General features: G+C 38.3%; 1 protein-coding gene across 1 annotated transcript in view; it reads left to right on the top strand.

Moving 5' to 3' along the window:
* Positions 1-16,389, top strand: part of OTOF (otoferlin) — a 742,062-nt gene that overhangs the window by 541,992 nt on the left and 183,681 nt on the right. The window contains exon 12 of the mRNA XM_053709494.1: positions 1,451-1,610. Coding sequence (XP_053565469.1) covers positions 1,451-1,610 — 160 coding nt within the window. The remainder of the gene's footprint in view (positions 1-1,450; positions 1,611-16,389) is intronic.

Genomic DNA, 16,389 nt, shown 5'->3' with positions numbered 1-16,389 from the left:
CAGTTATGAAGCAGCGGTCACAAAGACCGCTGCTCCATAACCCTGTCCTCCTGCTCAGAGCGGACAGGAATCGCAACAATTCAACCCGATCGAGTACGATCGGGTTTATTGACACCCCCTGCTGGCGGCCCGTTGGCCGCGAGTCTGCAGGGGGCGGCGTTGCACCAGCAGCTCTTGTGAGCTGCTGGTGCAATGTTAAATGCGGAGAGCGTATTGCTCTCCGCATTCAGCGCTGTCTTGCGGACCTGATCCGCACTGTCGGATCAGGTCCGCAAGACATTTCTTAAATATGCCTCATAGACTTTGAGAAGTCACGGAAGCAAAATTGTATTCCCCCATAGACTTCTATAAAGCCGAAAAAGTTGACACCCATAAATTGCGCAAACGTGATCGGGGTTATTTAAAAGCGCAATATAAAAAGATAATATTGCATATTTCATAATCCAATGTTCTGTACATTGAAGAATATGTTCTATTTATTCTTAGATATATTTAAATATATATCTGATGGATATATGTACCAATATATATTTATATACTGTATATACATATATATATATATATATATATATATATATATATATATATATATATATCTGTTTAAAAATACATATAACATATTCTGCTATATGCAGAACATTAGAATGTGAAATATTTACAGTAAATACACAGTATAACACTGTATTAAATATGAATATTGCATAAATATGATTTTACATGTTTTCATCTATTTGACTACAAAGGGCTTCAATGCACTTATATGTATGTCTATATATATATATATATATATATATATATATATATATATACATATATATATATGTGTGTTTATATGTGTATATATGTTTGTAAATACATACATAAACATATAAATACATCTGTACACACAAATAGACATAAATATTTATTTATACATACATATACGTATTTAGATATGTACAGTGTATGTATCTATCACTGTTAATGCCCTTTGCCTGCCTTTAACATCTGATAACTCATATATTTCAGCCCTTATAACTTTTTAATGCATTTTTTTAAAATAATTTTTAATAGATAGTGTTATTATGAGAGTAATTTTACTTTCAAATGCAGTGAGGTTGCGGTAATCATTCTAATGTAAATCGCCACTGCGCTCACGCATTCGCATTTACTTTTAATACGGGCGGAATTTAACTTGCGTGCAAACGGCCTTAAAAACCCAATATTGCTTGTGCGCAAACTATAAAGCTTCTCACGTAATCTAGCCCACAATATTTTGAGTTCTAAAGTAATATTAGTATTACATTCATATAGTGCTGAAGGTGTTGAGTACATTAACCTTTTGTAATTAATATACTAGGGGTGTGTCTTTATACAGTGGACATTCTAAATTTAATTTTAATTAACTTACAGCATTGCATTTGCTTTTTTTGTAATTGTTAACTCCACTTATATCTCCCTATTCTTGCAGAGCACCAGTTTTATCACAAGTGGGCTATTTTATCAGACCCTGATGACATCACTGCAGGGGTGAAAGGTTATCTCAAGTGTGACGTTGCTGTAGTTGGGAAGGGAGATAACATTAAGACTCCACATAAGGCCAATGAAACAGATGAGGATGACATAGAAGGGTGAGTGGCATTAGAACTGTTTTATTGGGGTTTTCAAATTTCAAACTATGTTAATCCAATACCTCCCAACATTTAATAGACCCTTTCTGGGACCGGGAGGTCTAGGCTGTGTAAGGGAGATATGTGGGCAGTGCTGTGGGAGGTATATGATCAACAGGGGGGGATGATAATTATTGCATAGGTGGGCTTGGGGTGTGTTGTGGCTGGAGTCTAGGAAATCCCAGGTTTCACTTTAGAAACCAGAATATTTGCACTGAGAGAAAAGCTGTGGGAGAGGTAGCAGGACAGAGCGACCTAACCTTCATCTAGATTACGAGTTCGTGTTTTAACACTGAAAATTTTTTAATTTCAGCGTTAAAACAGCACCGCAGCCATTACAAGTCTTGTCGGTATAGCTATACCGTAAGTCTTTTAGCCTGTAACGCAACGTCAGTCCCGGACACGAAAAAAATTAAATTCCCATAGCGCTGCCATTACGAGTTTTGCAGTGAGGCTAAAAAAACTGCGTTACACCCTAAAACGTCAAGATCCGTAACGCCATCTAAAAGCAGTAGTTATGAGTTTTACGCTACAAATCTGTAACATAAAACTCATACCTAAACTGCTACAAAGTGCATTAACACCCATAAACGACCTATTAACCCCTAAACCGAGGCCCTCCCGTATCGCAAATACTATATTAAATTTATTTTCGCCGCCACTAAATATAATTATTAACCCCTATTCCGCCACTCTCCGACATTGTCACCACGATCATAAAGTTATTAACCCCTAAACCGCTGCCCTCCCGTATCGTAAACACTATTTAAATATTATTAACCCCTAATCTGCCGTCCACCCCTATTATACTTAAGTTATTAAACCCTACACCGCCGCCACTATAATAAACCTATTAACCCCTAAACTGCAAGCCCCTCACAACAGAATATATTAAAATAAACTATTATCCCCTAAACCGAAAGCCCCACACATCGCAATAAACTAAATTAAACTAGTAACCCCTAATCCTAATGCCCCCTCTAACTTTATATTAAAATTACAATTTCCCTATCTTAAATTAAATTAAAACTTACCTGTCAAATTAAAAAAAATAAGTTTAAACTAACAATTAAACTAATATAATCAGCCAATAGAATGAGAGCTGCTTAAATCCTATTGGCTGATTTCAACAGCCAATAAGATTTTAGCAGCTATAATTTTTCAGCCAATAGGAATGCAAGGGACGCCATCTTGAAACGGCTCCCTTGCATCGAAGATTCAGTGTACGGCGGTGACCGTATAAAGAGGATGCTCCGCGCCGGATGTCTTCAGGATGGATCTGTGACACCGGGATCAAGATAGAAGATGCCGCCTGGATAAAGATTGAAGAGGCCGTCTGGATGAAGACTTCTCGCCGCTTGGATGAGGACTTCGCCGCCGGGATAAAGATTGAAGAGGCCACCTGGATGAAGACTTCTTGCCGCCTGGATGAGGACTTCGCCGCCGGAATGAAGATCATTCAAGCGGGACGTCAAAAACTTTAAGTGGATCGTCGGGGGTTAGTGTTAAGCCTTTTTAAGGGTTTTTTTGGGTGGGTTTTTATTTTAGATTAGGGTTTGGGCAGCAAAAGAGCTAAATGCCCTTTTAAGGGCAATGCCCATACAAATGCCCTTTTCAGGGCAATGGGTAGCTTAGGTTTATTAGATAGTTCTTTTTTTATTTTGTGTGTTTGGGGGAGTAGGGGTTTATAATGTTAGTGGGTGTTTGTATTTTTTTACAGGTAACAGAGCTGTTTAACTAAGGGAAATGCCCTATAAAAGACCCTTTTAAGGGCCATTGGTAGTTTATTCTAGATTAGGTTTTTTATTTTGGGGTGGGTTTTCTATTAGAATAGGAATAATTTTTATTATTTTTGATCATTTGTTATTTTGTGTAATGTTTTTTTTTTTTTTCGTTTTGGGGTGGGTTTTTATTTTTAGATTATGGCTTGGGCAGCAAAAGAGCTAAATGCCCTTTTGAGCACTGCCCATACAAATGCCCTTTTCAGGGCAATGGGTAAATTAGGTTTTACTTTATTTTTTGTGGGTTTTTGGGGTGGGGGTTTGTATACTGTTAGGGGGTGTTTGTTTTTGTAGCAAAAGAGCTGTTACCTTTAGGGCCATGCCCTACAAAAGGCCCTTTTAAGGGCCCCCAAAAGGCCCTTTTAAGGGCCCTTGGTAGTTTATTCTAGATTAGGCTTTTTTATTTTGGGTTGGGGTTTTATTTTTTTTTAAAGGGTATTAGAATAGGAATATTTTTTTTTTGTAATGGTAGTTTTTTTTATTTTTTTGTGATTTTAGTGTTTTTTTATTTTTTGTAATTTTAGGTTTTAGTGTAAGGTAGCTTAGGTTTTATTTCACAGGTAAGTTTGTATTTATTTTAACTAGGTAGTTAGTAAATAGTTAACTATTTACTAACTAGTCTATCTAGTTAAAATAAATACAAACTTACCTGTGAAATAAAAATAAAACCTAAGCTAGCTACAGTATAACTATTAGTTATATTGTAGCTAGCTTAGGTTTTATTTCACAGGTAAGTATTTAGTTTTAAATAGGTATTATTTAGTTATTAATTGTAATTTTAATTTAGCTCTATTGTAATTATGTTAAAGTTGAGGGGGTTAGAGTTAGGTTTAGGGTTATGGTTAGGGTTACGTTAGGTTTAGGGGTAGGTGTAGGGGTTAATAGTTTAATCTAGATTTTTGTGTTGTAGGGGGCTGGTGGTTTAGGGGTTAATAGATTTATTTAGTGGTAGTTCGGTGCGAGTCCAGAGGTTTAGGGGTTAATAGCTTTATTTAGTTGCTGCAAAGTCGCGGAGCGGCGAAATAGGGGTTAATAGATTTATTATAGTGTGGGCGATGTTGGGGTGCAGGGGAATAAGGGTTAATAACTTTAGTATAGTGGCAGCGGTATCGGGAGAGGCAGATTCGGGGTTAATAGTTCTATTTAGGTGGCGGCGATATCAGGGGCGGCAGATTAGGGGTTAATAACATTATGTAGGTGCCGGCGATGTCGGGGGGGGGGGGCAGATTAGGGTTGTTTAGTCTCAAGGTTTATCTTAGGGTGTTAGGTTTAAACGTTAGTTTTTTTTCCCCATAGGCATCAATGGGACTGAGAGCTTTTATTTCCGCGATCGCAGGTGTTAGACTTTTTTCTGACCTACTCTCCCCATTGATGTCTATGGGGAAAGCGTGCACGAGCACGTCAAAACAGTGCTTGTTTTTATGTGCAGTATGGAGCTTAAAAGTACCATATTGCACGCACAAGCTGGGTTTTTCAAAACTTGTAATGGCAGCGCTATGGAGGGCTAAAGCTTTTGGAACACTGCAAAAAAAACAAAACTTTAAAACCAGCATAATTATCACAAGAATGTCCTTTAAATTGGCTTTTACATTTTTATTTTCTCTTTGACATGTTCCTTTTCTTGGAAGCACATTAGGTATTGGGACTTGATGATCCCTGTTTAATTACTGTATTCTAGTTCTCCTTCAGTGGGGATTTTCTGTGTGTGGGTTTAATAATCTATGTGCTGATGTTACTGTACACGACATGAAGGTTCCTCGCTCCCATCATGCAGAACAGACATTAAGCATCACTAGGGACACATTTCCTTACACAGGTCCCACAATCACCTGCTTTTTAATCAACTAATTACAAGAATAAAATTCATAATGTGCAATAGACCTTCTGGTCAAATTAGATGTCACTGTATGTGTCTCTCTGTGATACACTTACAATCTACTCACTGTATGTGTCTCTCTGTGATACACTTACAATCTACTCACTGTATGTGTCTCTCTGTGATACACTTACAATCTACTCACTGTATGTGTCTCTCTGTGATACACTTACAATCTACTCACTGTATGTGTCTCTCTGTGATACACTTACAATCTACTCACTGTATGTGTCTCTCTGTGATACACTTACAATCTACTCACTGTATGTGTCTCTCTGTGATACACTTACAATCTACTCACTGTATGTCTCTCTGTGATACACTTACAATCTACTCACTGTATGTGTCTCTCTGTGATACACTTACAATCTACTCACTGTATGTGTCTCTCTGTGATACACTTACAATCTACTCACTGTATGTGTCTCTCTGTGATACACTTATAATCTACTCACTGTATGTCTGTCTGTGATACACTTACAATCTACTCACTGTATGTCTGTCTGTGATACACTTACAATCTACTCACTGTATGTCTGTCTGTGATACACTTACAATCTACTCACTGTATGTCTGTCTGTGATACACTTACAATCTACTCACTGTATGTATCTCTCTGTGATACACTTAAAATCTGCTCACTGTATGTGTCTCTCTGTGATACACTTACAATCTACTCACTGTATGTCTGTCTGTGATACACTTACAATCTACTCACTGTATGTCTGTTTGTGATACACTTACAATCTACTCACTGTATGTCTCTCTGTGATACACTTACAATCTACTCACTGTATGTGTCTCTGTGATACACTTACAATCTACTCACTGTATGTCTCTCTGTGATACACTTACAATCTACTCACTGTATGTGTCTCTGTGATACACTTACAATCTACTCACTGTATGTGTCTCTCTGTGATACACTTACAATCTACTCACTGTATGTCTCTCTGTGATACACTTACAATCTACTCACTGTATGTGTCTCTCTGTGATACACTTACAATCTACTCACTGTATGTGTCTCTCTGTGATACACTTACAATCTACTCACTGTATGTGTCTCTGTGATACACTTACAATCTACTCACTGTATGTCTCTCTGTGATACACTTACAATCTACTCACTGTATGTGTCTCTCTGTGATACACTTACAATCTACTCACTGTATGTGTCTCTCTGTGATACACTTACAATCTACTCACTGTATGTGTCTCCCTGTGATACACTTACAATCTACTCACTGTATGTGTCTCTCTGTGATACACTTACAATCTACTCACTGTATGTGTCTCTCTGTGATACACTTACAATCTACTCACTGTATGTGTCTCTCTGTGATACACTTACAATCTACTCACCGTATGTGTCTCTCTGTGATACACTTACAATCTACTCACTGTATGTGTCTCTCTGTGATACACTTACAATCTACTCACTGTATGTGTCTATGTGATACACTTACAATCTACTCAGTGTATGTGTCTCTCTGTGATACACTTACAATCTACTCACTGTATGTGTCTATGTGATACACTTACAATCTACTCACTGTACGTGTCTCTCTGTGATACACTTACAATCTACTCACTGTATGTGTCTATGTGATACACTTACAATCTACTCACTGTATGTGTCTCTCTGTGATACACTTACAATCTACTCACTGTATGTCTCTCTGTGATACACTTACAATCTACTCACTGTATGTGTCTCTGTGATACACTTACAATCTACTCACTGTATGTGTCTCTGTGATACACTTACAATCAACTCACTGTATGTCTCTCTGTGATACACTTACAATCTACTCACTGTATGTGTCTCTGTGATACACTTACAATCTACTCACTGTATGTGTCTGTGATACACTTACAATCTACTCACTGTATGTGTCTCTCTGTGATACACTTACAATCTACTCACTGTATGTGTCTCTCTGTGATACACTTACAATCTACTCACTGTATGTGCCTCTCTGTGATACACTTACAATTTACTCACTGTATGTGTTTCTCTGTATTACACTTACAATCTACTCACTGTATGTGTCTCTCTGTGATACACTTACAATCTACTCACTGTATGTGTCTCTCTGTGATACACTTACAATCTACTCACTGTATGTGTCTCTCTGTAATACACTTACAATCTACTCACTGTATGTCTCTCTGTGATACACTTACAATCTACTCACTGTATGTCTGTCTGTGATACACTTACAATCTACTCACTGTATGTGTCTCTCTGTGATACACTTACAATCTACTCACTGTATGTCTGTCTGTGATACACTTACAATCTACTCACTGTATGTCTGTTTGTGATACACTTACAATCTACTCACTGTATGTCTCTCTGTGATACACTTACAATCTACTCACTGTATGTGTCTCTGTGATACACTTACAATCTACTCACTGTATGTCTCTCTGTGATACACTTACAATCTACTCACTGTATGTGTCTCTGTGATACACTTACAATCTACTCACTGTATGTGTCTCTCTGTGATACACTTACAATCTACTCACTGTATGTCTCTCTGTGATACACTTACAATCTACTCACTGTATGTGTCTCTCTGTGATACACTTACAATCTACTCACTGTATGTGTCTCTCTGTGATACACTTACAATCTACTCACTGTATGTGTCTCTGTGATACACTTACAATCTACTCACTGTATGTCTCTCTGTGATACACTTACAATCTACTCACTGTATGTGTCTCTCTGTGATACACTTACAATCTACTCACTGTATGTGTCTCTCTGTGATACACTTACAATCTACTCACTGTATGTGTCTCCCTGTGATACACTTACAATCTACTCACTGTATGTGTCTCTCTGTGATACACTTACAATCTACTCACTGTATGTGTCTCTCTGTGATACACTTACAATCTACTCACTGTATGTGTCTCTCTGTAATACACTTACAATCTACTCACTGTATGTGTCTCTCTGTGATACACTTACAATCTACTCACTGTATGTGTCTCTCTGTGATACACTTACAATCTACTCACTGTATGTGTCTATGTGATACACTTACAATCTACTCAGTGTATGTGTCTCTCTGTGATACACTTACAATCTACTCACTGTATGTGTCTATGTGATACACTTACAATCTACTCACTGTACGTGTCTCTCTGTGATACACTTACAATCTACTCACTGTATGTGTCTATGTGATACACTTACAATCTACTCACTGTATGTGTCTCTCTGTGATACACTTACAATCTACTCACTGTATGTCTCTCTGTGATACACTTACAATCTACTCACTGTATGTGTCTCTGTGATACACTTACAATCTACTCACTGTATGTGTCTCTGTGATACACTTACAATCAACTCACTGTATGTCTCTCTGTGATACACTTACAATCTACTCACTGTATGTGTCTCTGTGATACACTTACAATCTACTCACTGTATGTGTCTGTGATACACTTACAATCTACTCACTGTATGTGTCTCTCTGTGATACACTTACAATCTACTCACTGTATGTGTCTCTCTGTGATACACTTACAATCTACTCACTGTATGTGCCTCTCTGTGATACACTTACAATTTACTCACTGTATGTGTTTCTCTGTATTACACTTACAATCTACTCACTGTATGTGTCTCTCTGTGATACACTTACAATCTACTCACTGTATGTGTCTCTCTGTGATACACTTACAATCTACTCACTGTATGTGTCTCTCTGTAATACACTTACAATCTACTCACTGTATGTCTCTCTGTGATACACTTACAATCTACTCACTGTATGTCTGTCTGTGATACACTTACAATCTACTCACTGTATGTGTCTCTCTGTGATACACTTACAATCTACTCACTGTATGTGTCTCTCTGTGATACACTTACAATCTACTCACTGTATGTCTCTCTGTGATACACTTACAATCTACTCACTGTATGTGTCTCTGTGATACACTTACAATCTACTCACTGTATGTGTCTCTCTGTGATACATTTAAAATCTACTCACTGTATGTCTCTCTGTGATACACTTACAATCTACTCACTGTATGTGTCTCTATGATACATTTACAATCTATTCACTGTATGTGTCTCTGTGATACACTTACAATGTACTCACTGTACGTGTCTCTCTGTGATACACTTACAATCTACTCACTGTATGTGTCTCTGTAATACACTTACAATCTACTCACTGTATGTCTCTCTGTAATACACTTAAAATCTACTTACTGTATGTGTCTCTGTGATACACTTACAATCTACTCACTGTATGTGTCTGTAATACACTTACAATCTACTCACTGTATGTGTCTCTGTAATACACTTACAATCTACTCACTGTATGTGTCTCTCTGTGATACACTTACAATCTACTCACTGTATGTGTCTCTGTGATACACTTACAATCTACTCACTGTATGTGTCTCTGTGATACACTTACAATCTACTCACTGTATGTGTCTCTAGGTGATACACTTACAATCTACTCACTGTATGTGTCTCTATGTGATACACTTACAATCTACTCACCGTGTGGGTCTCTCTGTGATACACTTACAATCTACTCACTCTATAAGTCTCTCTGTGATACACTTACAATCTACTCATTGTGTGTGTCTCTCTGTGATACACTTACAATCTACTCACTGTATGTGTCTCTGTGATACACTTACAATCTACTCACTGTATGTCTCTCTGTAATACACTTACAATCTACTCACTGTATGTGTCTCTGTGATACACTTACAATCTACTCACTGTATGTGTCTCTCTGTGATACACTTACAATCTACTCACTGTATGTCTCTCTGTGATACACTTACAATCTACTCACTGTATGTCTCTCTGTAATACACTTACAATCTACTCACTGTATGTGTCTCTGTGATACACTTACAATCTACTCACTGTATGTGTCTCTCTGTGATACACTTACAATCTACTCACTGTATGTCTCTCTGTGATACACTTACAATCTACTCACTGTATGTCTCTCTGTGATACACTTACAATCTACTCACTGTATGTCTGTCTGTGATACACTTACAATCTACTCACTGTATGTCTCTCTGTGATACACTTACAATCTACTCACTGTATGTGTCTCTCTGTGATACACTTACAATCTACTCACTGTATGTCTCTCTGTGATACACTTACAATCTACTCACTGTATGTGTCTCTGTGATACACTTACAATCTACTCACTGTATGTGTCTCTCTGTGATACATTTAAAATCTACTCACTGTATGTCTCTCTGTGATACACTTACAATCTACTCACTGTATGTGTCTCTATGATACATTTACAATCTATTCACTGTATGTGTCTCTGTGATACATTTACAATCTATTCACTGTATGTGTCTCTGTGATACACTTACAATCTACTCACTGTATGTGCCTCTCTGTGATACACTTACAATCTACTCACTGTATGTGTTTCTCTGTATTACACTTACAATCTACTCACTGTATGTGTCTCTCTGTGATACACTTACAATCTACTCACTGTATGTGTCTCTCTGTGATACACTTACAATCTACTCACTGTATGTGTCTCTCTGTAATACACTTACAATCTACTCACTGTATGTCTCTCTGTGATACACTTACAATCTACTCACTGTATGTGTCTCTCTGTGATACACTTACAATCTACTCACTGTATGTCTCTCTGTGATACACTTACAATCTACTCACTGTATGTGTCTCTGTGATACACTTACAATCTACTCACTGTATGTGTCTCTCTGTGATACATTTAAAATCTACTCACTGTATGTCTCTCTGTGATACACTTACAATCTACTCACTGTATGTGTCTCTATGATACATTTACAATCTATTCACTGTATGTGTCTCTGTGATACACTTACAATCTACTCACTGTATGTGTCTCTGTAATACACTTACAATCTACTCACTGTATGTCTCTCTGTAATACACTTAAAATCTACTTACTGTATGTGTCTCTGTGATACACTTACAATCTACTCACTGTATGTGTCTGTAATACACTTACAATCTACTCACTGTATGTGTCTCTGTAATACACTTACAATCTACTCACTGTATGTGTCTCTCTGTGATACACTTACAATCTACTCACTGTATGTGTCTCTGTGATACACTTACAATCTACTCACTGTATGTGTCTCTGTGATACACTTACAATCTACTCACTGTATGTGTCTCTAGGTGATACACTTACAATCTACTCACTGTATGTGTCTCTCTGTGATACACTTACAATCTACTCACTGTATGTGTCTCTGTGATACACTTACAATCTACTCACTGTATGTGTCTCTGTGATACACTTACAATCTACTCACTGTATGTGTCTCTAGGTGATACACTTACAATCTACTCACCGTGTGGGTCTCTCTGTGATACACTTACAATCTACTCACTCTATAAGTCTCTCTGTGATACACTTACAATCTACTCACTGTATGTCTCTCTGTAATACACTTACAATCTACTCACTGTATGTGTCTCTGTGACACACTTACAATCTACTTACTGTATGTGTCTCTTTGTGATACACTTACAATCTACTCACTGTATGTGTCTCTCTGTGATACACTTACAATCTACTCACTGTATGTGTCTCTCTGTGATACACTTACAATCTACTCACTGTATGTGTCTCTCTGTGATACACTTACAATCTACTCACTGTATGTGTCTGTGATACACTTACAATCTACTCAGTGTATGTGTCTCTCTGTGATACACTTACAATCTACTCACTGTATGTGTCTCCCTGTGATACACTTACAATCTACTCACTGTATGTGTCTCTCTGTGATACACTTACAATCTACTCACTGTATGTGTCTCCCTGTGATACACTTACAATCTACTCACTGTATGTGTCTCTCTGTGATACACTTACAATCTACTCACTGTATGTGTCTCTCTGTGATACACTTACAATCTACTCACTGTATGTGTCTCTCTGTGATACACTTACAATCTACTCACTGTATGTGTCTCCCTGTGATACACTTACAATCTACTCACTGTATGTGTCTCTCTGTGATACACTTACAATCTACTCACTGTATGTATCTCCCTGTGATACACTTACAATCTACTCACTGTATGTGTCTCTCTGTGATACACTTACAATCTACTCACTTTATGTGTCTCTCTGTGATACACTTACAATCTACTCACTGTATGTCTCTCTGTGATACACTTACAATCTACTCACTGTATGTGTCTTGTCTGTAATATGAGAAACACGCTGCAGAGACTAGAGAACTTCTAGTAACGGCTTCTGATAGAACTGAACTCAATGGCCTCTATTTATCAAAGTCTGGCGGACCTGATCCGACAGTGCGGATCAGGTCCGCCAGACCTCGCTGAATACGGAGAGCAATACGCTCTCCGTATTCAGCATTGCACCAGCAGCTCACAAGAGCTGCTGGTGCAACGCCGCCCCTGCAGAATCGCGACCAATCGGCCGCCAACAGGGGGTGTCAATCAACCTGATCGTACTCGATCGGGGTTGAATTGCGGCAATGTCTCTCCGCCTGCTCAGAGCAGGCAGACAGGTTATGGAGCAGCGGTCTTTAGACCGCTGCTTCATAACTGGTGTTTCTGGCGAGTCTGCAGGCTCGCCAGAAACACGGGGCCTCAAGCTCTATCCGGAGCTTGATAGATATGCCCCAATATGTGAACAATATTTAGACCAGTGCTTTCCAAACTGTGTGTCGGGACACACTAGTGTGTCGGCAGCAGTGTGTAGGTGTGTCCCTGCTTCAGCACAATTTTTTTTTTTTGGTTTCTGACTTTCCGCCTGCCTGCTACGCATATCACATGGTTGACACGTGATTGATACCTAGGCGGACACAGATCATCTTAACCTATTGGCGCAGCTCAGTGGGAACTGAAACTCTTCCCATTGGCGGCACATTGGCTCGTGACTGCACGTGTAGTCTCCTTAGTCGGCTTGTGACTGCATGTGTAGTCAGTAAATGGGAGAGCAGTGTGTTTGCAGCGCGGTCAGTAGTCAATCGGACTCACCGAGCTCTGAGGGCGGCAGTTTAAACGCTGAGCTGAAGTCAGAGGGGTTATTTTCTGCAGCTAGCTCCCAGTAGTGCATTGCTGCTCTTGATATATGGATAGGAAGTGGAAGCTTAAGAAAAGCTTGATGATGAAACGCGAGTGTCTTTTTCTAATATTCCACTAAATATTCAGAAATTGTGTTCATCCCATCAACCTCATACATCCCATTAAAATATCAAGTAGCTATTGGTGTTATTAAACTTTTTTTTTAATTCTTGCACATACATACTGTTACTTGTAAATACATTTCATTATTATATAATTCATGTATGTGTCTGTATCTCTTAAAACAAGTTAGTTTAACCTCCTTTTTGCTAGGACAACTGAATTACTGTGTCACGAAATGATGTAGGTCTAAAAAGTGTGTCACCAACATAAAAAGTTTGGAAAGCTTTGATTTAGACTCTAGTCATGTCTGTGACATACCTGTGTTCTATGCTGCATGTCATAAATTAAATACCGAAAATAGGTCTCTCTCTTTTTCTCCCTAACTCATTCTCTTTCTAGCTCTCTCACTCTCCTTTTTTTCTCACACCCTCTCTGTCTTTCTTTCTCTCTCTCTTTCTTTGTCTCTTTTTACCTCTCTTTCTGTCTCTTTCTCATTTTCTCTCTTTTTCTCAAACTTTCTCTGTCTCTCTTTGTATTTCTTCCTCTTCTCTGTCTCTTTTTTCTGCTTTATATGTTTAAAAATCACATAAACAGAGCCTTGACTTACTGAGCAGATTTTCACTTGCTAAAGCTAAGAATACCCTATAAAATCTATTTCCCTGCCAAGAACTGAGCAGTAGTTTTGGATGTAGTATTTACTAAAAATCCTATCTTTACAATGCAAAAATGTAATTACATTTTAATAATTCAAAAAATATTAAATGTGTTTATTATATCACAGAGTTTTTTGTTGTTGTGACATCCCATGGTAAATTGCCTGTAGAAAGAATTTTCTGTAGAAAGTCTTCAATTAAAGCTCACTCACTACCTAGCAAAAACATAGGAACTGGAGATGGTAGGGACTCAGATTTGTGTAGTTCTGAACAGTCTCTTATTTTATGAAATAGTCTGGAGCTCTGTCTGTCCCACCACTTTCCACACCCTATTAATGTCCCAACGTGCCCCATGTTGCCCTGCCATGCCTCTAGACTACCCCTACTGTGCCTTCCCCCCATTGGTGCATTTTTTCAGAATATTAGGAGTTAAACACACACCATTATCCTCATAGTTCAATGTGTACTCAATAATGCAGGAGACATGAAAGACAAACTAATAATTCTAATAACTTATCACCTTATCCAGTCTGTTCAGCCTCTCTAATATACATGGTAAGCTGTGTAGTTAATTCCCTAAAGTAATTACAATTTATTGATTCAACAGCATAACATAACATAGTAACTAGTGATACTCGATAATATTTAGTGAATTCCTCCCACTGTGAGATCTCTCTCCATTGAAAGACATCTTTTTATTTATAGAGTAAAGAGAAATCACATAGAGCAATAACTGAGAAACCAGCACAGAAATATTTCTGCAGACAATAATAAACACATGGACCTGTTTAACTCCTTGGTTGCTGGCAGACTGGAATGCATTATTTAGTGTTGTGATTTACACACAAAAAAAGAGTAATTTGCAGAAAACACTTCCTTACAGGAGCTGAGTGACTTCCAATAGAGGTGGTAAAGACAAAGAACACTTTATGGGATTTCATGAATGCCTGTGATATAGATGTCTATCATAAAAAATATGTGTCCTCTTAGCTTTTGTGGGGTCCTGAGAAAGAGAAACTTGTCGGCCCCTCAGCCCAGCCCCATATTCCTCTTCCCCTGTATTCCCTGGCCCACACCTGTCCCACATGTAGCATGTTTTGTATAAAGAATAACACAATATATTAAACCTCCCAATACTGTAAACACTTTTATTATACACTAAATATAAGATGTACATTGTACCTTCCCATATTCTCACCCTGACAGTGCGGGGCCCCCTAAAGTGTGGGCCCCGGGGCGGGTGCCCCTCTCATCCTGCCCAAACACCTGACTCTGGTTCATATCTGTTATGAAAATGTATGCGTTGCATCCCACTGTCGCTGCCAAGAGGTTAACCCAGACTTGCCCATTTTACTGATGAATAAATGAGTTCACTTTGACAAATGAAAGCTGCACAGATAATAATGCACTAAGGTACTTTATTGCATGTAAATATAGAAGAGGGTCTGTAACACATTCCACATCAGAAGGCTGAGATCTCTATTGCCAACTCCTTGGGGCTGTGTGTATGAAATGTGCTTCCTAATTATACTTCAAAGCAATTCCGGTGACACCTCTGGGACTGTGGCTTCCACAGCAGCCTCCATGAGGGACACTGAAAGAAGGAAAACAGCTATTCACATTTTACAGTTACAGCTGACTAAATTGCAGATGCTTATGAGGTTTCTGAGACACTGGGATTAAGATTCGGTGCCAGAAATAATGAAACAGCTTTAGTGCTCAGTAAGTAATGGCTATTCCAGTTACAAATAATGGCGCTCACCTAAGGTGCAACAAAGACCACTTTAGCTGGTATCTGCTTTATAATTTCTGTTACTGATACAGCAGAAGTAATCTCTTCCCAAGGTTAAGTGGGTGTAATGTACAAATATAGACAACATTCATTTGGCACCTAACCCCAGATAAATTAGTTTATTTCCAATAAGCATAGAGCAGAGCTCAATAACAACTTCTGTCTCTCATTATAATGTACTGGATATGTCCCATAGGCCGGCATGCATGTGAGAGCCTAAAGGGACACTAAAGGAAAAAATAAACTTACATGATTCAGATAGAACACACAATCTTAGACAACTTCCCATTTTACTTGAAAATGTGCACAGCCTTTTTATATGCACACTTTCTGAGGCACCAGCTCCTACTGAGCATGTGCAAGAGTTCACAGTATAAAACTTTATGCATTGTGTGATTGGCTGATGGCTGTCACATGACGCAGGAGGGA

Source organism: Bombina bombina, chromosome 4, assembly GCF_027579735.1.
Source record: "Bombina bombina isolate aBomBom1 chromosome 4, aBomBom1.pri, whole genome shotgun sequence".
Classification (NCBI taxonomy): domain Eukaryota; kingdom Metazoa; phylum Chordata; class Amphibia; order Anura; family Bombinatoridae; genus Bombina; species Bombina bombina.
Note: the sequence above shows the minus strand (reverse complement) of the source record. Positions and strands in the feature narration are given on the sequence as shown.